Source organism: Equus quagga, unplaced genomic scaffold (assembly GCF_021613505.1).
Source record: "Equus quagga isolate Etosha38 unplaced genomic scaffold, UCLA_HA_Equagga_1.0 235_RagTag, whole genome shotgun sequence".
Lineage (NCBI taxonomy): Eukaryota > Metazoa > Chordata > Mammalia > Perissodactyla > Equidae > Equus > Equus quagga.
Window position 1 is genome coordinate 1,680,383 of NW_025799850.1, and position 26,981 is coordinate 1,707,363.

The 26,981-nt window shown below is 39.8% G+C and overlaps 1 protein-coding gene and 1 pseudogene across 1 annotated transcript in view; both read right to left on the bottom strand.

Moving 5' to 3' along the window:
• LOC124233801 (60S ribosomal export protein NMD3) overlaps positions 1-20,603 on the bottom strand; it is a 39,363-nt gene extending 18,760 nt beyond the window's left edge. The window contains exons 1-6 of the mRNA XM_046651009.1: positions 20,070-20,603; positions 19,057-19,191; positions 17,187-17,283; positions 6,850-6,930; positions 5,718-5,846; positions 5,367-5,457 (exon numbers count right to left, since the gene is read on the bottom strand). Coding sequence (XP_046506965.1) covers positions 5,367-5,457; positions 5,718-5,846; positions 6,850-6,930; positions 17,187-17,283; positions 19,057-19,191; positions 20,070-20,113 — 577 coding nt within the window. The 5' untranslated portion in view covers positions 20,114-20,603. The remainder of the gene's footprint in view (positions 1-5,366; positions 5,458-5,717; positions 5,847-6,849; positions 6,931-17,186; positions 17,284-19,056; positions 19,192-20,069) is intronic.
• A 3,098-nt stretch (positions 20,604-23,701) lies between these two features.
• LOC124233798 (40S ribosomal protein SA-like) lies at positions 23,702-25,519 on the bottom strand (annotated as a pseudogene).
• Positions 25,520-26,981: the final 1,462 nt, after the last annotated feature.

Genomic DNA, 26,981 nt, shown 5'->3' on the forward strand with positions numbered 1-26,981 from the left:
CTAACAGCATCAAAGAGTGGAACTATGGTTGCCAGGGGTTGAGAGGAGGGTGAAATGAGGAGTTACTAATTAATGAGCATAAAGTTTCAGTTAAGCAAGATGAGTAAACTCTAGAGATCCGCTGTACAACACTGTACTTACAGTCAACAATAATGTATTATACACTTAAAAATTTGTTAAGAGGGTAGATCTCATGTTAAGTATTCTTACCACAACTGGGAAAAAAAAGATACCATGAAGAAAATGAAAAGACAGGCTATAGACTAGGAAAAAGCATGTGCAAATCATGTATGCGATAAGGGGTTTGTACCCAGAATATATTAAAAAGAACTCTTACAACTTAATAAGACAAACAATCCAACTGAAAAATGGGCAAAAGATTTGAATAGCTATTTCACCAAAAAAGATACAAGAATGGCTAATAAGGTCATGAAAAGATAATCAACATCATTAGTCATTAGGGAAATGCAAATTAAAACCATGATGAGATGCCACTTCACAACACACTCTGGAATAGCCATAAACAAAAAGAGACAATAACAAGTGTTGGGGAAGATATGTAGAAACCGGAACCCTCAAACATTGCTGACGGGAATGTAAAATGGTACAGCCACTTTGGAAACAGTCTGGCAGTTTCTTAAAAAGATAAACATAAATTTACCATATACTCAGCAATTCTACACCTAGGTATGTACTCAAGACAATAAAATAGCTGAGATGTTTGCTGAGAATAAAAGAAATAGCAATGGCTAGTGGATAAAGGTAGCCATAAATACCACCTAGAGTCAATATGGTACTCAGAAGAAAATCTGTAACCTTAAGCATATTTATTAGAAACTGAAAGAAACAAACTAAGCTTTCAATTAATTCAAATAAAACTAAAGAAAGTAGAGGAAAAAAAATGTTTGTAACTATGTATGGTGATGGTAACTACAATTACTGTGGCGATCATTTAAGAACATATACAAATATTGAATCATTATGTTGTACACCTGAAACTAACAGAATGTTATATGTCAATCATATCTCACTAAAAAAGTAAATTTTTAAAAAGTAGAAGGAATTAGTAATAAAAGCAAAAATTAAGAAAAAGGAAAAACTAAGACTTTCCTGATAAAACTAAAGCTAGTTCTTTGAAAAAACTAACACAATAGACAAAACTTTGGCAGCCCTGATGGGGTGGTGAGGGAAGATGAGAAAAGACATTAGAACAATAAAGAGGACATAACATAGTTAAGGATGAGAGTTAACATTATGATATATATATATACATACTACATTCAATTTTATGCCACAAATGTGAAAAGCTAGATGAAATGGTTTATTTCTTTGGAAAACGCTATTAAAATTGATTCAAGAAATAGAATATCTGAGAGACTAATATCCTAATAAAAGAAATTGAAAAACCTTTACTCCTCGCCCCATACCAAACAGGATGGCTTAACAGGCAAGTTCTCAGAAAACTTTAAGAGGCTGATAAACACTAGGTAGAAAGAGAGTAAACTTTCCAACTCTTTCAATGCCACTAACATAACTGATAGCAAGACTGGATAGAACAGCTTAAATAGGTACATAATTACATATGCATTCATATCAAACAAAAATCTCAAATACTATACTTAGGGGTGAAACATAGAAACATGATAACGCCTGATACCTTACCACTCAATGCTATTCGCCACTCCTAGCCAAATAGAAAAAGAGAAAGGAAAAGACAAGGGACAAAATACTGCAAAAGAAGAAATAAAACTATCAATTGTTTGCAGATAACTGTTTGCCTAGAAAATAAAGAATATCAACTGAAACTATGAGTGATATTAAGAAATTTCAGAAAGATCAATATATAAAATCAAGAGCTTTCCAATTAATCAATTAGAAAATCTGATGAAAAAAGTTGCCATCCACAAGAACAAACAGTATAGAATAGCCAAAAAACCAACAAGAAATACTCAAAATACTTATGAGGAAAACTATAAAATGCCACTGAAGTAGAGAAAAGAACTGAATAAACATGATTATGAGCCAAGCATGGTACTAATAATTCTATGAGGTAGGTGCTATCATCATCCTATTTTATTGATGGGAAAACTGAGGCTCAGAGAAGTTAATTAACTTGCCTAAGGTCACACACAACAAAAAACTGGTGGGACAGAGTCAAATCCAAAAAATTTGGTTCCAGAATCCATGCTCTTACTCAGTATCAACCAAGTTTTGCAAAAATACTAGTAAGGGAACACATATCATAAAGCATAATTTACAAAGTATGCAGAAACAGTAAGACAAAATAAGCCAGAGGTGAACCATGTATATAAACGAATTTAGTACATACAAGGAGATATTTCAACTCAGTGGGGAAAGGATAAACTATTCAGCAGACAGGTATTGAGATAATGCAAGCTAACCTTCTGGGAAAAACTCCTACCAGGTAAGATTAAAGATCGAAAAGTAAAACAAAAACTATAATTTACTTTTTTAAAAATAATCTTGGGAGTATAGAAAACTGTCCTATGTAAGACACAAAAGTCATAAACCACAGCTACATAACTAAGAAATGAAAAATTCAAATGATAAAAGACGCAACTATAAGAAAGTATCTGCTCTCTCAGGCTCATGCTCAAACGCATGCTGGCCCGCTCTCTCTATGCGCACACACATGAGATCAATATCTTGAATAAGACACAAAATAAATGAGGAAAAAACAGATACATGAAGAACAGACAATTCACATTAGAGATAAACATTATGGCTAATACACATATAAAAATGTTAACCCTCGTTAGTAATCAAGAAAATGCAAATTAAAACCAGATGCCATTATTTTCTTCTAACGTTAGAACAGCAAAACTTAGAAAGGCCAATACAATCTTATGCACTGTTGGCAAGTGTGTGGAAAATGGAAACTCTCACAAGTGATGGGACCGTAAACTAACATGATTTTGGAAGACAACCTAGCAATACATATAAAAACTGAATATTTTCATACTTTTGCCTAGTAAGTTCAATTCCTGAACTCAATCTCACAGAAAAATCACTGAATATGCATAGGATATTTATTACAATGCCGTTTGTAGCAGTAAAAAAATGGAACATCTTGTAAGCCAATCAATAAGGAATAACTAAATAAATATACATTAATTAATGAATACACACACACTGGTTAAAAATAATGAAATAGGACTATACGCAATGACACGGAAATGTTTCCAAATATACTACGTAAGATGGCAGTCACAGAATATTACAGAACGATCCCAAATATGGGGGAAACCAACACTAACGATTTACATACAGAGCACATATTGTACTATCTTGTTTTAAGGGCTACCTCTGGGGATAACAAGCATACAAATGGGACATAGCAGTCCTTTATACATGCTTCTATGTTTAAATTTTTACGATTATTATGATTTTAAAAACAAAGTCACAAATAACCAAACAAACAAAAGATTCATTTAAATCAAACCAAGAACCAGTAGGGGGAAGAAAAGAGATTGATTCCTCTGGAAGAAAAAAAAGGTTGCTAAACTTGTAACATTTTTGGTTTTGAAAGTGACTACAAACGTATATCCCAGAATGTATGCAAGTCTTTGCTACAAAAAAAAAATTCTGTGTGAGTATATTTCTGTGAGTATATACTGTGTGAGTATATAGTGTTTTGCTTCCTTAGCTAGAATATTTGAATCTCCTTAATCCCAAGTGTTACTCAAAACAAAGTTACTCAGAACAAGCGTGTATTTTTGCCTGGTGGCTAACCACACACAACCAGGTACTACTTCAAACAGGCAGCAAGGTACCTTACCTACAAGAAGTATTCACTAAACTGTGTTTCACCAATTTAGACTGTTAACCTTATACGTACTGGTAATGCACTCAGGTCAGAGAGAAAGCTTAAAAGATTTTCTCCAGGTGACATAACTGATAATCACTTTCCCCCTATTTAAGGACCCAAGACCAACTTCTGAGCACTTTGGCCAAGACATACAAGATAAACGAATTAACAGATCAATAAGTTAACAGGGAAACTCAGGTTTTATGTTTTGTTTTCTTTTAAAAGAAACAAATTTTTAGTTTTATTTTTTTCCTTTTTTCCCCCAAATACCTCCAGTACATAGTTGTATATTTTTAGTTCTGGGTCCTTCTAGGTGTGGCACGTGGGATGCCGCCTCAGCATGGCTTAATGAGCTGTGCCATATCCGTGCCCAGGATCTGAACCAGTGAAACCCTGAACCACCAAAGTGGAGCATGCAAACTTAACCACTCAGCCACAGGGCCAACCCCAGAACTCAGTTTTAAAATAAGGAATATAGGGGCTGTCCCCCAGGTGGCATAGTGGTCAAGCTCAGCATGTTCCACTTTGGCAGCCCAGGGTTCGTGGGTTCGGATCCTGGGCACAGACCTACACCACTCATCAAGCCATGCTGTGGCAGTGACCCACATACAAAACAGAGGAAGACTAGAGTGGATGTTAGCTCACTGACAATCTTCCTCAAGCAAAAAGAGGATTGGCAACAGGCATTAGCTCAGGGCCAATCTTCCTCATCAAAAAACAAAAATAAAAAATAAGGAGTGTAATATAAGAATTTGGTCATTCCTTCAAGAACAGCTCTCTCTAAACCTGTTCTTTAGAGACTAGGAAAATAACATACATGTCCACCAGTAGCAAGCACCATCTAAAAATATTAAACTTTAGCAAGAAACTTAAGAGTTTGCTAAAGAATATTTATGTTTTCTACTATTATTTAAAGATATATTCATCCATCACTAGCATGTATAAGTGTGGTACATCAACAGTAAATGCTGAGATATAACACACTCTAAGAAGCCATTATAAAACTAAATGCAAAATTTTTTAATTCCATCTTCAAGAAATCTAGTTAAATCATTTGTACATCACTGTTTATTATTACTGAGTTTAGGCTTCTGATTTAATGTATGCATCACAGATGCCTCTAGCCATCTAAAAAACAAAAATATTACAAAAGAACTTACAGATGTCAAAAATAATTTTCTTCCAGTCAGAAACTGATCTCTGCATAAAACAAGTTTTTAATGAGCTTTCTATCATAGCATTTTACTTTCCATTAACGTAGCTACATACTGGTTTACTCAATCGGCAGCTACTTGGTGTAAATTTAAATTAAAATAGAAAAAAATTAAAAATTCAGTTCCTTTGTAGCACTGGTCACCTTTCAAGTATTCAATAGCCACACACAGCTAGTGGCTACCATACTGGACAGTGCAAAAGAACTAAGATTTTTTTTCTCTCTAACAGAAAGTTCTTTCGGACAGTACAGGAAAAAACGCTCCACAGGTCAGCTGAAATAAAATTCTAACATCACTTCAAATGCTTTTAAATTTTAACTCACCATGAATCTCTTTGATACGAAGTGTATTCTGATGCATTCCATATTTCAAAATCAACTGTTCCAGATAGTAGAAAGTTTTTTTGTGCAAAGTCTAAACACAAGTGCATTATTAGATTAATAGGTGAAATGGAAAGAAAGGCCGTCAATAGACACAGCACACTGAACAGTCTTTGAGGTTATGTGAAAGCCTACAGTGACCTATTTCTACAGGGAGACGCTCCACACACCTACACCACCCCTGGTACGGAAGGATCTGCACAGAAGGGAAAGGAGGAGGTTTTACCAGCTATTTATGACTGACAAAGAGAAAATACAAGATGGAGGAATCACTCATCATCATTCTCTCATTACCTTTTGCCGGACTTGAACCACAGTCTTCCAGAAATCCTTAGCTTCTACTCTATGGCAATCTCCACACATTTGGGGCTGAACAACATAATCCACCACAAACACTTGCTGAAGGATAGCACCATTCATCACCTGATAAAGAAAACAATCACACTCCTTCATTCTTTCCTTTCTGTTTAACAACAAATATTTTTCTTAAAAGAAGATGCTTTAGTGGCCAGCCCAGTGGCAGAGTGGTTAAGTTCACACACTCTGCTTCGGCGGCCGGGGGTTCACTGGTTCGGATCCTTGGTGTGGACCTAGCACCACTCGTCAAGCCACACTGTGGCGGCATCCCACATACAAAACAGAGGAAGATTGGCACAAATGTTAGCTCAGGAACAATCTTCCTCAAGCAAAAAGAGGAAGATTGGCAACAGAAGTTAGCTCGGGGCCAATCTTCCTCACCAAAATAAAAGAGAAGAAGATGCTTTAATATTTAACTTAAAATATTTTTCCATAAATGCTTTGAAGACATCAACAATAAATCAGTTATATTTAAAGTCATAAGTTATACTATTTCAAGAAAGACATACAGGTTTAATTTGCAGGATCTATTAGATTAACATTTCAAATTTACCTTTAGCTGAAGAGGTTGTAAGAATATTCTTTGAAGAATTTTGATATCTATGTGTGTGTGTCTATGTGTAAAATTCATCCTCAAAAAAAAAAATAAGACAAAAAAAAAAAACTCTCAAAAAAGAAAACAATCCTTAACTTAATTGTTCCCAATCATAGCTTAATCATCAGAAATCACCTGGGAAGCTTTTTAAACATATAGATTCCAACTCATATCTAGTTGAACCCAGTTTGGTTCAGTTACTGTGAGTCATGATGATCAGCCAAGTTTGAGAAGCACTGCCTTAGCTCACGTTTTTACTTCAATCTTTTTCCTAAAGAAACTAACTGAAAAGATTATCTTAGCCCACTAACCATGAGCAACAGCTTCTGCAAACAAAGGGTTAAAATTAAGAGTGTATTCTTTTCCTTTTAAGCTGTTGAAGCCAACCTACCAATAGCCACTCATTTGCACCAACAGCCCCTCATGTGCACTCCCTACACTTTAACCATGCTGAGAAAATTACATATAGCTTACCTCTTTCTGAATAGTTAGTTTAACTTTAAGTCTCTTAGAATGGGGCTCAGTCCAAACAAAGGCAGCATCTACAAGCCGTACCTTCAACAAAACACAAACAAGAAGCAACATAAGTTCCAATCTGAGGAGAAAAAAGATGAAAGAACAATTCATTGGTAAATGGATTTCATAAGATGCTTAAGGAATCTGTGATTAACATCACTACCCAACACCACCAATAAAAAAAAAGATTTATCAGCAGAGATACAACAACAAAAATCGCGAATAAGGACAATCTGATGACTATTTTAATACAACTGGAATAATTCAAGCAAAAAGTAAAATATTTGCATAGGAAAAAAACATTTTTCCCTAAAAAAAAAGTGCACTGTTTTTTGAATGGAAATTGTACTTTCCAGAAGAAAACAAAGACCTGGTAACCTCATCATCTACTAGAAATCGCATGAGCAAAAGTATATACTTGGAGGGAAAGAAAGCCTCAAAAGTAACTATAAATACTTCAAATTAGTCACAAACTCACAACATTAAAAACAGAATTATTTCTGGGACCAGCACGGTGGCGCAGCAGTTAAGTCCGCACGTTTTGCTTTGGCGGCCCAGGGTTTGCCAGTTCGGATCCCGGGTGCGGACATGGCACCACTTGGTAAGCCATGCTGTGCTAGGCGTCCCACATATAAAGTAGAGGAAGATGGGCACGGATGTTAGCTCAAGGCCAGTCTTCCTCAGCAAAGAGGAGGACTGGCAGCAGATGTTAGCTCACCGCTAATCTTCCTCAAAAACAAAAACAAAACAGAATAATTTCTAACAACAATAACTCAGGAAGGTGAAAGAGATGGAACCTGCTTATGTTAATGGAGATAAGAGACTATGAAAAAATAGACTATTTCATCTATGAGATCTTTTATACAAATGTCATGGTAACCACTAAACAAAAAATTAGAGTAGAGCTACAATTCACAAAAATTGAGAAAACTGAGAAAACCTCCTCAGAGAACCACCAAAATGAAATGGCAGCCAGAAATACAAAGGAAGAGAAACAATGGAAACATAAAACCAAAGAACAAGAGATAACATAGCAATATTAAGCCCTCAAATATCCATAATCACTCTAAACGTAAATGAGTTGAATTTCCCAATCAAAAGACACAGAGTAGCTGGATGGATTAAAAAACAAGATTCAACAATATGCTGCCTCCAGGAAACACATCTCAGCTCTCAAGACAAACAGAGACTGAGAGTGAAGACAGGGAAGATGATACTCCAAGCTAATGGCAAACAAAAGAAAGCAGATGTTGCCGTTATCAGACAAAGCAGACTTCAAGTTAAAAAAGACAATGGGAGACAAAGAGGTGCAGTATATAATGATGAAAGGGATATTCCACCAAGAGGACATAACACTTATTAATATATACACACCTAACAAACGGGCACCAAAGTACATAAAGAAAATTTTAACAGATGTAAAGGGAGAAATCAACAGCAACACAACAATAGTAGGGGACCTCAATACCCCACTCACATCAGTGGACGGATCATCCAGACAAAAAGGCAACAAGTAAATAGTAGATTTAAATGAAACACTTGATCAGATAGACTTAAGAGATATATATAGAGAGCATTCCATCCAAAAACAGCAGAATACACAAACAAGCGCACACGGATCATTCTCAAAGATAAACCTTATGCTGGGAAACAAGGCAAGCCTCAATAAATTTAAGACTGAAATCATCTCAAGCATCTTTTCCGACCACAATGCTATGAAACTAGACATCAACTACAAGAAAGAAACTGGGAAAGTTAGAAATATGTGGAGGCTAAACAACATGCTACTGAACAACCACAAAAGAGAAATTTAAAAATATCTGGAGACAAATGAAAATGAAAATACAACATACCAACTCTTACAGGGATGCAACAAAAGCAGTCATAAGAAGGAAATTCATAGGAATACAGACCCACCTCAACAAACAAGAAAAATCTCAAATAAGTAACCTTAAACTGCACCTAACAGCACTAGAAAAAGAACAAACAAAGCCCAAAGTCAGGAAAAGGAGGGAAATAAAAATCAGAGCAGAAATAAATAAAATAAAGACTAAAAAAACAGTAGAAAGGATTAATGAAACTAAGAGCTGGTTCTTTGAGAAGATAAAAAAACTGACAAACCCTTAGCCAGACTCACCAAGAAAAAGAGAGAGGGGGCTCAAATAAATAAAATTAGAAATGATAGTGGAGAAAATAAAACAGAAACTGTAGAAACACAAAGGATTATAGAGAATACTATGAAAAAGTATATGCCAACAAACTGGATAACCTAGAAGAAATGAGTAAATTCTTGGATCTTGGATTCAAACAACCTCCCAAAACTGAATCAAGAAGAAACAGAGAATCTGAATAGACCAATCATGAAGAAACCAAGAAATCGAAACAGGAATCAAAATCCTCCCAAAACACAAAAGTCCAGGACCAGAATGCTTCTCTGGAGAATTCTACCAAACCTTCAAAGACGACTCAATATGTATCCTTCTCAAACTGCTCCAAAAAATTGAAGAAGACGAACACTTCCTAACTCATTCTATGAGGCCAACATTACCCTGATACCAAAACCAGGCAAAGACAGCATAAAGAAGGAAAATTACAGGCCAATATTGCTGATGAACACAGATGCAAAAATCCTCAACAAAATGTTGGCAAACTGAATAAAGCAATACATTAAAAAGATCATATACCACGATCAAGTGGGATTTATTCCAGGGATGTAGAGATGGTTCAACATCTGCAAATCAATCAATGTGATATACCACATTAACAAAATGAGGAATAAAAATCACGTGATCATCTCAATAGATGCAGAAAAAGCATTTGACAAGATCCAACATTCACTTATGATAAAAACTCTGAATAAAATGGGTATAGGAGGAAAGTACCTCAACATGATAAAGGCCATATATGACAAACCCACAGCAAACATCATACTTAATGGTGAAAAACTGAAAGCCATCCCTCTGAGAACAGGAACAAGACAAGGGTGCCCAATCTCGCCACTCCTATTCAACATAGTACTAGAGGTATTGGCCAGAGCAATTAGACAAGAAAAAGAAATAAAAGGAATCCAAATTGGAAAGGAATAAGTGAAGTTCTCACTCTTTACAGAAAAGTATTAGAAATAATCAACAACTACAGCAAAGTTGCAGGGTATAAAATCAATTTACAAAACTCAGCTGCATTTCTATACACTAACAATGAACTAGCAGAAAGAGAAATCAAGAATACAATCACAACAATAAGAATAAAATACCTAGCAATAAACTTAAGCAAAGAGGTGAAAGACCTATACACTGAAAACGATAAGACATTGAAAGAAATTGAAGAAGACATAAAGAAATGGAAAGATATTCCATGCTCATGGGTCGGAAGAACATGGATATGTTAAAATGTCCCTACTACCTAAAGCAATCTACAGATTCAATGCAATCCCAATCAGAATCTCAGTAGCATTCTTCATGGAAATAGAACAAAGAATCCTAACATTTATAAGGAACAACAAAAGACCTGAATAGCCAAAGCAATCCTGAGAAAAAAGAACAAAGCTGGAGGCATCACAATCGCTGACTTCAAAATATACTACAAAGCTATAGTAATCAAACCAACATGGTACTGGCACAAAAACAGACACACAGATCAACAGAACAGATTTGAAAGCCCAGAAATAAAACCACACATCTAAGGACAGTTAATCTCCAACAAAGGAGACAAGAACATACAATTGAGAAAGGAAAGTCTCTTCAATAAATGGTGTTGGGAAAACTAGACAGTCACATGCAACAGAATGAAAGACCAGTATCTTACACCATACACAAAAATTAACTCAAAATGGATTAAAGACTTGGATGTAAGACCTAAAACCATAAAACTCCTACAAGAAAATATAGGCAGCACACTATTTGACACTGGTCTTGGCAGCATCTTTTCAAATACCATGTCTACTCAGGCAAGAGAAACAAAAGAAAAAGTTTAGCAAATGGGACTACATCAGACTAAAAACCTTCTGCAAAGCAAAGGAAAACACGAACAAAATGAAAAGACAACCCACCAACTGGGAGAAAATATTTGCAAATCATTTATTTGACCAGGGGTTGATCTCCAAAAAATATAAAGAACTCACACAACTCAACAACAAAAAAACAAACCAGTCGATCAAAAAGTGGGCAGAGGATATAAACAGACATTTTCCCAAAGATATGCAGTTGGCCAATAGGCACATGAAATGATGTTCAGTATCACTAATTATTAGGGAAATGCAATTCAAAACTGCAATGCAATATCACCTTACACCAGTCATAATAGCTATAATTACCAAGACAGAAAACAACAAATGTTGGAGACAATGTGGAGAAAAGGGAACCCTCATGCACTGCTGGTGAGAATGCAACCTGGTGCAGCCACCAAAAAAAAAACAGTACGGAGATTTCTCAAAAAATTAAAAATAGAAATATCATATGATCCAGCTATCCCACTACTGGGTATTTATCCAAAGAATTTGAAATCAATGATCCAGAGATTTATGCATCCCATGTTTACTGTAGCGCTATTCACAATAGCCAAGACATGGAAGCAATCTAAGTGCCCTTCTACAGATGACTGGATAAAGATGATGTGGTATATACAAATGGAATAGTACTCAGCCATAAAGAGACGAAATCATCCCATTTGCAACAACAAGCATGGACCTTGAGGGTATGATCTTAAGTGAAATAAGTCAGACAGAGAAGGACAAATGCTGCATAATTTCACTCATATGTGGAAGATACACATGCATGGATAAAGAGAACAGATCAGTGGTTACCGGAGGGGAAGGGGGTGAGCAAAAGGGGTTAAGGGGCACAAATGAACAGTGACAGACAAAAATTAGACTAACGGTGGTGAGCACAATGAAGAGATTGATAAATACAATGTATACCTAAAATTATACAATGTTATAAACCATTATGATCTCAATAAAATTACTGGGGGAAAAAAGTATATACTTGGATTACTCTTGCCACATGTGACTTAAAAAAACAAAAAGGAATAAACATTCCTTAGAGTTTGTCTCATGCACTGAATACTGAATCCACAATGGTAATTCACTGCTAAATCAGCAGGATAGGAGGCCGCCAAAAACAGTCAGCTATATGTGAGGAACTGAACGCAGCTCAATATGGCTAAAATGGGTGTTTTGAGGAAAGGGGTGGGGGAAGAAGAATGGAGGTTGTTTCAATAACTTGGGCAGGAATTCTAAGTGACTGAGAGGCTCTGGAAATAACAGAAGTGGAAAGATCCAAGAGCTATTTAGGACATAAAATCTATAGGATTTAATGATTACAGGACATGGGAAGAAGGAAAAGGAGATTCTGGAATGATGCTCAATAGATTCCAGCTTGGGCATCTAGGTGATACTATTTTTCTAACACAAATAAAGAACAGTTTTGATGGGAAGAAGATGCTGCATTTGGTTTCAGACATTTGAGTTTAAGAGGATTTATCTATGAGACATCCAAGTGAAGTTTTTCAGCAGATAGTAAGATCCACATTTGGTCTGAAGCTCTATGGAGAAATCTGAACTGTAGATGACAGATTTGGGAGACATCAGTGGGCAGACAATAATTTTATCAAGTCGCATCTGTTGAGAACTAGACCAGCTGGTGTAGATGCAGCACTCTAGAGGAAAACCCTCCTCATATGACTTACCCCCCTAAAACAAAGCCTAGTAGTCAACAAGCCACACCAGGTACAAAGGTGACAGGCAGCTTCTTAGGGTGCAGTCTCCACCTGCAGGGGTCAAGAGGAAGGCCCACGGGCACTATCTAAACCTGTCCTTCCCTCAGCCTCCAAGCCCCATTTGCAGTAATGGAGAGAGGACCCTGGACATCTACTTCACCATTCCCCAACAAACCCTCCCCACTCTATCTGTCCTAAACCAAGCAGGACTAACCAACCCTACTGGACCCTTTATCCTTCTTTACCACAGTCCCAGACACCTCAGCCATCCCTCATCTCCCACACTCCCATCTCCACATGGTTCCACACACTCCCCATTCTGTCCCCAAATCCTGAAACCCTTTTACTGTGCCCTCTGGAACTCAATATTCACTAACAATAAAACCTCCTAAATCCTCAATTTCTTTGTTGAACATTCCCTCCACCTTTTAGATGTCCTGATTATATACACTGCTCCCCCTGTGGCTAATTAAAGTAATAAGTGATTTTTTTTTTTCTCATTTTCTTCCTATCACTGGACCAGGAGCCAGACAGGCACCCTCCTTGCTCTTAATTGCTAGTTGTAAATCATTCTCCCTGCCTCCTCCTTAAATACATCCAGCTTTGAACCTGAAGTCTTCAGGCTATGCCACCCACCTCTCTTTGTTATAGTCATCTGTTAATCTTTGGGCCACCTGCTCTCATTTCTCAAAGACTTTAGCTCCTGGCTCCCTGTCACTCTTTCCAACAATAATATTAACACTTCGTGATTTCAATCTCCTCATAGACAATCCCCACAATACCACGGCCTTTCCATTCTTTGAATTCCTTTCCCCTCAAGATCCCATCCTCTTTCCTATCTCAGCTACTCAATACCCTTTTTATTATCAATAAGTGAAATCTCTCCAAAATCTCAATTCCAAACCCCTCACTCCCTGGCTACCACCTCCCATTTTTCCAGCTCATTTTCTCCAGTTCCTGGGCACCAGAAACCCTTCAATCCACTGCAACCTAAAATCTATTCATTCTACGGACTTTTCATCATCCCTCATCCCCCGTTATGTACTCACTTCCATACTATCCCAGCTTAATCTCAAGATCAGTCATCAAAATCATTCCCACTCACACACTCAATTCCCTTGGTCCCTCTCTCATTTCACCTTAGTCACTTGGCTAAATCATAACCTTGGTTAAATCCAATGTTCTTGCCTGCTCTACAGCTTACCTGTGCAGCTGATGGGCCTAGAAAAATCAATACACACCATGTTAGTCTTTAAATTTGTAACAGTAACCCTTAGCACTGCCCAGCAACCATACATCATCATTCTGGAAAAATTCTCTCTCCTACTCTCCTAGAGGACTATTTCATACCTTCTCCTCTCTCCTGAAACATCTAATAGTAGCTTTTCCCTCATAGCTACTGCCCATGCTTCTGTCCCCTCAATAAAAAAAGCAATCAGAAGAGATTCTCCAGACGCTTCCACTTACCACATCTGTTACCACAGATGAGCCGTCCATGTGCCTATCAAGAGCAACCTCTAGAATGCCCCATTAGAGAGCAGAGATCTGTTTTGTTCCATGAAATATTTCAGGCTCCCAAAATGGTGCTTGGCAGAGACTAAGTGCCGAATATTTGCTGAATGAACAAACAAACATGCTCTTCCACTAGTATGCTATATTCTGTCTCTTTTCCACTCCTCAAGGACATCCCCCAGCCAATTATTCCCTCTGCAGTTTCACAAATCTTTCCCTCTGTACTCTTTCCCAAGTAGCTTACAAATATACTGTAACGCCTCCCATCTTAAGAAATGTGTCCCTTCTCCTTATTTCTCTCCATCCACTAACCCATTTCTTTGTTTCCCTTTGCAGCAAATCTCAAAAGAATTATCTACACTTGCTGCATCCAATTCCTCTCCTCCTATTCTCTCATTTCCATTCAAATCAGGTCTTTACCTCCACCACTAAAGAAATTGTTCAAAGTCACCAACCATCTCTACATTGCTAAACCTACAGAACTCACTACTTGACCCATCAGCTGCAAATCACACAGCCAGTCACTCCGTTTGTAAAATGCTTCCTTTGCCTTCCAAGACACCTCACCTAATTTTTCACCTACCTCACTAGCAGCTCCTTTTCAGTGTCCTTTGCTGATTTCTTAAACTTTTATCATTAAAGACCCCAGGATTCAGTCCTCAAATTTCTCCCCTTCTCTATCAATACACTCTAGGATATCTTATTCAGTTTCATAGCTTTAAATACCATCTATATCTCAAATTCATTATCTCCAGTCCAGACCACTCTCTTGTTTATTTACCTAGCTGCCAACTCAGTCTTCCTACTTCCATATCTAACAGCCATCTAAGCAACACTTTGAGATGACCTCTGATCTCTCCCGCCTTGACCTGCTCCTCTTGAAGCCTTTCCTACCTCAATAACAGCAACTCCCTTCCGTCTCAATAAACCCATCCAGCTTCATCACTAAATCCTACTACCTTCAAAACAGATCCAGAATCTGTCCACTTCTCACCACCTCCGGGGCTGCCCAGTGACCAAGTGGTTAAGTTCGCGTGTTCCGCTTCGGTGGCCCAGGGTTTCACCGGTTCAAATCCTGGTCACGGACATGGCACTGCTCGCCAAGCCATGCTAAGGCAGCATCCCCACATGCCACAACTGGAAGGACCCACAACTAAAAATACACAACCATGTACTGGGGGGTTTTGGGGAGAAAAAGGAAAAATAAAAAAATCTAAAGATTCCCACCTTCCATCCTAGCCCCCAACCCCGTCACATCTATTCTAAACACAGCTGCCAGAGGGATCCTGATAAATCGTAAATCATTCATCTCTGTACTCCACCCTATATCCTCTATGCCCATTACATTCAGAGTAAAAACCAGTCCTTACAAGGGCCTACAAGGCCTGACCTACTCTGGCTTTCCATGACTTCTCTGGCTTCATCCCCAACTATTTTTCCCCTCCCCGCTCCGCTCTAACCACACAGGTATGCTCCTGCCTCTGGCCTCTACACTTCTTTTCTCTACCCACAATGCTCTTCTCCAGATTTCTGCACAGCTCCCTCCCTTACTGGCCTTTACTGTTTAGTCAAATGTCACCTTATCAGTGAGGCCTCCGCAACAACTCTATTTTAAATTGCAACTCTTCCTTGTGCCAGTCTTATCCCCTTCCTGGTTTTTTCCTCCCCAGAATTTATACTTACTTATCTTGTTCCTTGCCTACTCCACACCTTCCCCGCCAATTAAAATAAAAATTCCCTAAGACAGAGGTTTTTGTCTCTCTCATTCACTGCCAGATCCCCAACACCAAAAGCAGACTGGCACAGACCTGACACCTAATAAACAGCTTCTGAATAAACTAATGAAATATTAAAGCTCAGTAGACATTTGATGAAAGCCTGACATATGAAAGCGAAAGACCAAGTTACACAACAAACTGACTCCAGGAAAAAACCAAAGACAAATCAGGGAACAGAAAGAAATTAAAAAAAAATTATCAAACTTTCAGAAAAATTCAAGAACAAAATGCATCAAGAACATTAAAGAGTCTGGAACTTAAAAATATTACTGCTGGAAAAAAATCAATACAAAGATTGGAAGATAAAGAAAAGGAAATATCCAGGAACCCAGGAAAAAAGACCAAGGGATTACAAAGAAAGACCAAGTTTTAGGCCAGTAAGGCCAACATTTGAATAACAGAAACTCCAGGGAGGAAAATAAAGTGAGAAATTTCAAAGAACTATTACAAGAAATGTTATCAGAGCTTAAAAGACAATCTGATGGCCGTCAAACCAAAAGAGTCCATTTCAACTAAAAACACACCTAGTGGAAATGAGTCATAAAGTTTAACATAAAGAAAACTGAAAGTGTTACGTAGAGAGGTAAACTGGACTGACAAATCTATTTGACTTTTGGAGACATTTAAGCACTGGTTTTTTTTTTTTCTTTTTTGAGGAAGATCAGCCCTGAGCTAACATCTGCTGCCAATCCTCCTCTTTTTGCTGACAAAGGCTGGCCCTGAGCTCACATCCATGCCCATCTTCCTCTACTTTATACGCGGGACGCCTACCACAGCATGGCTTGCCAAGCAGTGCCATGTCCACACCCAGATCCAAATGGGCAAACCCCAGGCCACCAAAGCAGAATGTGCACACTTAACCCCTGAGCCACTGGGCCCGGCCCTTGCACTGATTTTAAGTAACAGGCACAAATGTTTTCTTTCCAGGGCAGTAATGAAAATAAAAAGAAACTGAATACCAGAGCCCTAATACTATAACCTCCTAAATTATGTTTAGTGATGGTTTTATATAAATATTTTCAGAAAAAAATATTGTACATGAGGATCTCAATAAATCATGAATAAAAAAATTGATTCTATATTAAATCTTGTAAAGTAAGATTTTAATTTCCATAAGAAAATAATATATATAATTTTAAAAATGAAAACAGCATTTGTAGTAGAGTGCTTACCGATAGTATTTATTAGCAACCATTGAAAGACCTACTCATACAAGGATTTCCTGAAAAGGATAGATTATAAAAAGAAAACAACACACCTATAAAAACTGATTTTAGCTACTTGACCTACCTTGCTCAGAGGAGCTTTGATTTTCTTCAAACACAAAGCAAGAAGTTCCCTGGATTCTAATGCACATTGTATCCAAGTTCCTGGTGGCTGGAAATATCTAAAAGAGAAGATAATACATTGAAACCCAGCATCTCTCAGGAAACACAAAAATATCCAAATAACACTGATTATTAACCAGATATAACAATACCCATGAGTGATCTGAAGCACTTATCCCAAATAAATTTTAATAGTTTCAGAAAACTTTTAATTAGACCAGTCGCCGTAGTTGAAAAGGTAAAATTCTGAGTATTTGAGAAAGCCAATCTGAAATAACCTATTAAAGAAGTCTGATTACTTTAGACACCAGTAAGAATTCCAGTGAGGATGACAAAATGCCCAAGAGTTCCTTGAAGCTATGCTCTGAAAAACAGGTAGAAATCATCTCAAAACAGCATTAAACCAGTTATAATGTACATCTAAAATGTTTGAGAACTGCTTATTTCTCACACACAAAACAAGGAAATTAGTACCTCACACCATGTATCAACAATAGTTCAGACTATTCGCCTATCTCAAGTCTCTTCCAAATTTTAAATGGTAAAAATCAACTTTTAGAATCTTACATAAAGCCTGACTAAATTAAAACTTAAATCCCTCATGCATGTGCTTGAAGTTATTTAGCCCAGCCCGCCCAGGCCTTAGGACAGTGCCTAGCACACAGTAAGTGCTCAGTGTTTGTTAAATACATAATACTCCTAAAAATGTCATGTCAATGATTCTTTTTGCCATACTTGTTAAGTGAATGTTCTCATTTTTACCTGTAAAGGTTTATTCAAAAACTTTAAACAGGTCCCTTTGTTATAAGCATGCTTTTGGCATTAGAAAGAGCATCATGTGTCATCTAACAAAGCCCCCTCATTCTGATGAGGAAATTAAGACTCAGGTTAACTGGCCAAGAGTTTCAAAAAACTAACTTGTGAGAAATCCAAGACAAATCAGGTCTCCTGATTCAGTGCTGTCTCATTCCAGCATGCTTTTAAGAATAGCAAATACTTACAACAGATTAAGCCTCACACTCGCCAAGCTTGCAAACTGTAAACTCCCTAAAACAATTTCACCTGTTTGCACCTAAGTACATGTTTTAAGCATTTTTCTGGAGAGAGAGTTTCCAAATTCTCTCATGAACCCCTCTCCCGCAAAAAAGTTAAGAACCACTCGAGTCCTAATCCATTTGGAAAATTATAATTTTATATGGGCAGTTTCACTGGGCAGTTTTGTTACTCAAAGGCCTACTAGATATAAGCTGTTTATGCCAACTACTAAAGAAAACAAAGGGATAAAACACTAACTTTCAGAAGAAGACGTCTGCCTTCAAATCCAGTCTTTATTTCAGACCACCCCAGATATGGTTTACTGAGCTTTATTTCCATCAACTACAGTCATTTTGGTTACATGGGAACATTAACAGATATAATTCTTAAAACACACTGTTAAATTACTTAAAACATAAGATGCTTTTTATTGTACATAGCTTCCAGTGACAAACCATCATGGCAATAACAGTAACACGTCCTTAATGATCTGCTCTCACTTTCACAAACATCAACTCATATCTACTAACTGTACACATCAAATCTATTACTCCCTTAACAGAAAACGACAGATTCAAATACCTTTATAGTATCTTACGAGATTAGCAGGACAAACTAGAAAAGTACACTACAAAACTGCAAACTCTAAAATCTTTGGTGACACCAACATAAATAAAAATTAAATCTCAATTTTACATGCTTTTTTCTCTGTCTCTTGGCGTAACCTCGGCATATCCCTGTGGCTCTCCTGTATATGAATCCCAGCTTAAGTAGGATAAAATAATACCGCACCGTACCTTTGGCATTGTTTGCAGAAAGACACAGAGACTTGCTTTGGGATGCCTTGGCTGATGTCTACTTTACTTCGCAAACAGGCCACACAAATATTGGCAGGATTTGGACTAATTGGGACACCACACTCGCAGCACAAGCTTAAATAAATAAAGCATAAATTTCTCAAATTAGATTTCATAAATGCACTGGTTAAATTCAAAAACTATCAAACAAACAAAGGCTTTCAAGTTAGGCTATCGCATCTCTGCCCTTTTTTAAAAACTGACTTAGAGCAATCTTCAAAGATGTAACAGATAAAGAACAAGCCTGGAAAACTAGGGCAAAAAAACAAGGATGGCCACAACTGCAAAAAATCCTGAATGAATACGGCCCATGTCTAAAGAGTCTAAATTATTTCTGATAGTAATCACGAGACAGCTTTACGGTCCAAAGGCAATCTTTTTAAAGCCTCAGCATCACACAGGGACTGCCCAAGTGTAAACACTTACCTAGAGCAGAAAACGTTTTAAAACAGGGAAAGAGTACCGTGTTCAGTGATTCAGGACCAGCGACGGGGTTGTCATCACCCCAAGTGCAGTGGGGGCAGAACATGTTTAAGAATCACTGAAAAGAAACGCTCTATAATTGGTGATGTCCAGTATGGTGGCCACCAGGCACACGTGGCTCACGAGGACTGGAAATGCAGCTCGTATAACCGAGGAACGGAATATTTAATTTTATTTCATTTCAATTACTTTGCATTTAAACAGCCACAGGAGGCTAATGGCTATGGAAGGGGCCAGCGCCAAGCTAGAAGAATGTATGGTGAACACCACTCTCAAAGCAAGTATTTACTACAACAAATTGCCACCTAAAAATGAATTCTATTCTCTCAGGAAATACGGCTTGTCATTTTTCCCACTGAAGACAAAATAAATCCCCTCTCTAAAAAAAGAAAGCTCTCCCCCCCGTAGGTGTCAAAGAGTCACTTTAGCATCTCTACGTCGGAGCGGCTTGGGAACCGGCCGCGACTCACATGTGTCCGGGGCTGCGCTCGGCGGCCTCCGCCATGTACTCCATTTTCCGGGGCCCCCGATGTTACGAGAGCGCGCCGCGGGATCTCAGCCTCGTCTGCTCCCCTCGCGACCCGATCCTCCTCCCGCCTCTCCGAGGAAGGCAGCCAAGCGCCACAACGCGGCAAACAGACGGCAATTCCGGGCGGGGACTGTGGAAGAGGGAACTCCTTTGACACCAGCGCCCAGAGGATGGCGGGGCCTGCCCCGCGAGGCCTGCCCGCGGACCCCTGGCGTCGTCTGGGCGCCCTGGCCCTGCGGCGGCCGGACCGCGCGGCCCGCCGCCCGAGTCTCCGGGCAGTGTCCCCGCGCCCGCCGGCCACCCGCCCGACACGGCGGCCACACGCGGCGCGCACGCGGCCCAGGCCGGCCCGAGCCCGGTGAGTCCGCCCCACGCTCTCCTCCGGGACCCCGCGCGACAGCCGCACGGTCCCGGCCCCCAGAACCACCCAGGGCCTCTGGCCCAGACCCAGGTGAGCGGAAAAATCGCGACGGAACCTTTCCCTACCGCCGCCTGGTGGAGCCAACGCAGCCAGCACCGGTACAGTGAAGATCTCGCGAGAGAAGAGCTCGCAATCCCGTGGGCCGAGCGACGCGAGTTAAAGGGGCGGGTGTGGGCGGGGGAAGGCGGGGCACCGGCGAGCGGCGGGGGTGGGGCGGGGCGAGAGCCGGGAGCTGCGGGGGACAACGGGGGGACACGCCCTGGGTTCCCTAGTCCTAGGGTGACTGAGACTGCGCAGACCTTCCAGCCCGCCACTGGGTTATTCTCCTTGCCGGTTCTCCCTGGCCAGGGTTCACTCCAAGTCAGCCTGGCCCACGTGTAGAAATCACTTTCCAGATATCCGGATGGGGAGCTTGCTTCTTAGTCAAATGACTGTATAAAAGTTATCTGTAAACAGCCCCGCGTCACGCAAAGAATTAAAGTCCACCACGGGCAGCGCCTTCGCCTGTTGTTCACCATCGTGTGCCTGATGCCTGCCACATCCGAACCTCGCAAATGATGTGTTGAACAGATGAAAGAAACGGACGGCATAATTATTTGTGAAGAAGTCTATTTTTAGACTTCTCTCTTTATTAGAATGTGCTTGCTTAATATTTCCTTATGACTTTGTACCTGATCTTAGAGCAGCACAGACCGTGTCGGTCACTCTCTCATGACAGAATTTCAAATATTTGAAGAGCACAACCGTATTTTTTCTGCGTTCTCACCCCAAATCTCAAGGAATAAGTAAGGTCATCTTGTCGAAGGTGATCAAAGGCGGCCTCCGATTTTTTGCCTAGGGGACTTAAGGAGTCTCTCATACCTTCTGCTTATTTCCAGACTCCATCCCTCCTTCTAAAACGCTAATCTGATTTTGTCACACTCCCTGCTTTTAATCCTTCAGTGGTCTCTGATCGCCTTCCGGATTATTTCCAATTTCTCTGCATAGGAGACTGATCAGCTTCTAACCCTGACGTACTCTTTCACATTCCTAAGCACACAGCTGTGCAGAAAAACTGGCAGGTCCTGCAGGAATTGGTCTCCCTTTGCTTATACCTGTGGCGCTCCACTTTAAAGATTAAGCTCGAGAATCCTGTATTAGTTTTCTATTGCTGCTGTAACAAATTATCACAAATTTTGTGGCTTAAAACAACACAACTTTATCTTACAGTTAATGGAAGTTCTAAGTCTGAAAACATGCTCCTCCGTTATGTATGGTCCTATTGAGGCGGGGTCGGTGAGCCGAGGAGTCGAAAGAAAGATTTCTTAGACTCTCAAGATCTGGCAGTAGTGCTCTTTTATTTAGAGAATAGTATAGAATAGCATGGGGACAGGACCCATGGGCAGTCAGAGCTTCTGCTGCCACCGCTTCTGCTGCCCCCGCTGGCAAGGGGACAGGACCGATGGGCAGGCAGAGCTGGTGTGTGGGGACAGGACCCACGGGCAGTCAGAGCTCCTGCTGCTGCCCCGAGTTGAGGGTTAGGGCTAAATTTAAGGCATGGGTATGTGAGTCATCTCTTTACAAGACAAAGCAATAAAAGTTAAAATGGTACCAGTGCCGGTAGGGTCCGGCCATTGGGCGGTCCCACAACTTTTAGATAAGGATCAAACCGGATTGAGTAAATGGCAGAAGTCACTGCTCAAATATTGTCTTCAACTAAAGACAAAGGAGGATTTTGGGGTGGGGGGTCAGTTACATGAGGTTGCCAGACAGTAAACAACTTAAGTTCTTGCCTTCCCCATTAAGAGTTTCCAGAGATAAGTCCATCCCCCCTTCCTCCTGGCGCAGAGAGGGAGGCATGGAGATTTCCTTCACAAATGCAACTGTCTCTGATCAAAGGGCAAGCAAATTCCACTCCTCGGAGCCTGCTTCTTATCTGCAGTTTTAAAAGTAACCAGCCTAAAAATCCTCATCACTGTAACATGTTTATAGCAGGTGTATGCCTCTGTAATAGTGCTAACGACATTAAACTGGATCATAAATTTCCTACTCTGCAAGTCCCACAGGTTCAAACTCCTGGAGAGTTGTCCGGGTCTTGTTCTCTGTATTTCCTGCACCCAGCACAGTGCCTGGCACAAAACAGACCCTCGACATATGTCGGTAAGTTAATTATCCATTTGATGCTCACAACAGCTCTGAAGAGACACTGTTTATCTCCCCAATTTTTCCATTTGCATTATCATTTCCCTTCACCCAAATACCACTGGGAACACCACTAGTTAAACAGATTGTGTTAATTATTTATCAAAGTGAATGCAAACACACCATGAGGAATCACGGAGCATCGCAGTAAGGGATTGTTAGGAAAAAAACCTATCACTGAATTTGGGCTTTGGTTGGGTGACTGAGGGAGGGTCTAAAAAAGCAGGGGTTTCTCTGGATTGGATGCTGTCAGAAAGCAGACGCAATTCTATGACTGGATATCTCAATAAATCATATGTATAGGAAGAGAGCCAGAAGGATAAGGCACAATTAGTAAAGAAGTAGCAGTCACTCATTTTGGCCAACAGAGGGAGTGTTTGGTATCTTGTGGGTGGCGCAGTGACCTTGTATTTATCTGTGCTTAGACAAAGTTATGCAGTGGCCTTGCTTTGTCTCGTTTTATCATAGTCTCGGGGTAACTTTGAGATTGGTATTTGACGAACTTGTTTGTCTAACAGGAAAATAACATGGCCTCCCTGTGAGTCCAGGCCAGCCTCTGAATGTCAGGGGCTACTCTTTGTTTCTTTCTCACTATACCCCTATAATACCATATTTGACTGGCACCGAGTGCCACAGCGCCAGGCTTGTTAGGTACTGGATATACAGCAGTGAACAACACAGACGTGGTCCCTGTCCTCATGGAGATTACGTTTTACAGAGGAGGCTGATATTCCAAAAGATTAGGTAATTTGCTGAAAATTCTAATGGCAACTAAGTGGCAGAGGCAGGGCCTGAACTATAGTTTGTCTAACTCTGTACCCTGTGCCCTTACCACCATACAAGACCGCCTGCCCTTCCGAGGCGTAAGCCGTCTATTCTTATCCACAGGCTTTTTTTTTAAGAAACTCTTTATTTTTCATCAACCTTATTTCCATTTTCCATTTAAGAGTCTGTGGAAGAACACCTTAAGACTACTCAGTGGTTGTGCCTATTCATTCAGTGGCCTGAGCAGTGGGAGTTGCAGACCAGTCTTCAGTGGTGGGCTGAGCACTCCAGTCTTTAGCGGGAACTGCTGAACAGGCACAGAGGGCACCTGCACCTTCAGGCCAGTCTGAAACCTCAGGTTGAGTAGCAGTAAATTCGGGGCCTGAAACTCCTCCTTGGTCACAGCCTTTTCAGCAGTGGCCTGCCCTTCCTTTTTAGTCTCTTCAGTATCTCTGGAGAAGTAGAGATCAGTCATGGCCTCCATGGGTGTTCACAGGAGATGGTACCACACGAGCACAGAATTTCCCAGGCCAGCATCCACCACATCAGACCGGCTGAGTGAGCTCCCTTCTTGTTGCGTGGAATGGCAATATCCACAAAGCACGGAGGAGAGTCTGTATTACACAGGCCAAGAGTAGGCAAGTTAACATAAGACACCTCTGGGAGAGGCCAGTGGTCAGCCCTGGGATCAGTGACCACCAGAAGACACGGCTCCCTGAAGGCTGCCTGGATCTGGTTAATGAAGATTCCAGGAGTGAAGAACCAGCAATAGGAATGGCTCCAGTGGCAGCACAACTCACCAGCCAGTATTCCTAGAGAACATGACACTGACATCAGCCAAGTTTTCAATGGCAACAATGGCACGAGCTGCCAGCTGAAGCTTCTCCAGGCTTCTCTTCAGATTTATGAGGTAATGCCATCACTTTTCCTTTTGTAGATGTACTTTTCCATTTGGAAGTCAAGGTTGGGGCCACCATCTAAGTGGGTTCTGCTGCAAAGTATTTGAAGACATCCTCCTCCTTCATTTGCAGGACATCAAAGGCTCCAGACACGGTGAAAGTTTCCCTTTAAGTTACAAGAGGGAACTCAGAACAGTGCCATATGGACCCCTCTCTGATTAGTGCTAAAAGGCCACAGGCTTTTGATAAATGAAATACTCATGTGGCAGGAAGTACCTGTATCTTTCTTCTCACTTCCCACCCCTCATATTAAGATCTCCAGATGTCAGAAGTAAGTGCTTAGTGCCACAAGCCTAGGATGAACTTGCTAGGATTAGTCTCAGAGTGGGATAATATTGGCAAATTATACCACGGAGAAACTCATTTTGCAGTTTTTTATTTAATCCTCAAATCTCACCTTGGAAAAATGGGTTCTTTTGTCCTATAGTCCTTACATTCAATGTATCTGTCCTTATTCAAATCTTAGCTTTAGTATGTTTTTACAATCTTAAATTCTGTGTGTTTGACGTTGGTGTTAAAATGGAATTCGTAGAAGGACTAGATGATTGTGACCTTCTAGCACATTACAGGTTCATTTTCCAGATTCGTTATCCACAAACTAATGAAAAGAAATTAGATCAGAATCCATAAAATCTCCTCATACGATTAGGTAAATATAGTTATTGATTTTTACCTCTTTTGTTTTAAATTAAACATAACTTTCTAGTAGATAGATTGAATGAATGTTTTAAAATAGGTAGACTTTTATTAACTTTAAGTATCTTCAATACTTAGCAAGTAGTAAATGCTCAATTAATGTCTGCCAATCAATAAAATTCTGCACAGAACTTTCAAATGTGTGGTGTGATTTTTTCACACTATCGAATGTGACAGCACATTGGGGATACCGGGATGTCTTCGATTGGAGATTAGCACAGGAGAGGTTTATTGGAAGTACACTTGGAATCATCACCTGTGGGAGGGAAGGACCAGAACCACAATTGGGTAGAGGGAGAAGTCGTGCAGCGGGGCAGTCTGAGGGCGGCCATCCCCAACCACAGGGAGCTCTGAAGCTGAGAGGACCATTCAGAGTTTCCCCAGGGGGTTAGGCCTTTGCTCATCCAGGAGTCATTGGATGCGACTGCCCCCGGAAGGAGGCGTAACTTTGGGTGAGGTTTCTGTCTTCAGCCAGGTGGTCACAGAAGTGGGTGAAACGGAGAGCTTCCTGCAGCAGCAGGAATAAGGAGTAAGTCCTTCATTCCTGAAGAGGGTCTGGGCAGCACCTCACAGCTTTCACCACAGAAAAGCAGTGTCTCCTCAAGCTGATACCAGACCCAAGCTTTAAGGGCCTTGCTTCATGTCCAACGTTTGTGACCTATAGACCTTGTGGCCTGAAGGAGTTGCTTTACCTCCCTGAACTTCTGTCTCCTTCTTTCTAAAACCATGAAATAACCCTTACCTCATAAAGTTGTGAGAACAGACTGAGATAAGGTATGTAGAAGCGTTAGTTAGCCACAAAAAGAAGTGCTTTGTAAACTGCAAAAAGCTATTGTGGATGGAGGCGTGTGATTCTCAGGTGGAGCTCCTTAACAACAATTGCGTTAAATAGCAAGGAATGGTTTGTATTTGATACATCCAATGTACAGAATTGGAAACATCTCCCTTGCAATCTTCACTATTAGTTTACAATATAAAGAAATTATATTATGATATAAAGAAATTATAAACAAAATAAAATTTGAGTATTCATTTTGTGAAATTCATTCAGCTATAACATGATCTGTGTGTTTGTCTCCATGTGTGTTATACTTCAACAAGAAGTTTAAAAGATATAAATAAAATCTCAGGAAATAAATAGAATCAAAAGAAATAAAACAGAAAAAAATAATAAAATTGCAATAGTAATACTTGAGAAATTTCTCCACTTTTGCAAATTCCAAAATATCAGAGATTGAATTTTTAATGTTTTACTGCAATTTTTAAAAGACAGAATCTCTGAATGACTTTTAGCTTTTAGATGTTAGTGATGAGAGAACTACTCCTATAGTCATAGATGAAGAAATATTTTATAAGGATAAATTTTGTAGATATGGTAAAAGAGAAGATGAACAAAGAAAAAACCAGAAATGAACAAATTTAGATGCACCAACATATCTTCCAACAATAAAACTTCATATGCACTGGGTCTCACAGAACTAAGAACCCGGGGATACTCGACTGACATTTTTGCTCTGATCCTTCTTTTCGGCAGTTGCTATCATGTCACTGTCTCAATCGTGCTGAAATCCTCCTCCCCTCCTCCCCTCAGGTGGTCTCAGAGATGGTTGGTGCTCTGTTTTCTCATTTCACCTGTGTAGCAAGAATGCAGAAGACAGCAAAACTGCACTTGTAATGACCAGCCAGTGTGGCGGTGATAGGGAGAATTTGCCTCCCCACGCACTTTAGAAATGAACTTACTTTGCCTAGGTGGACTTTTTTTTTTTTTAAAGATTTTAGTTTTCCTTTTTTTCCCCAAAGCGCCCCGGTACATAGTTGTGCATTTTTTTTA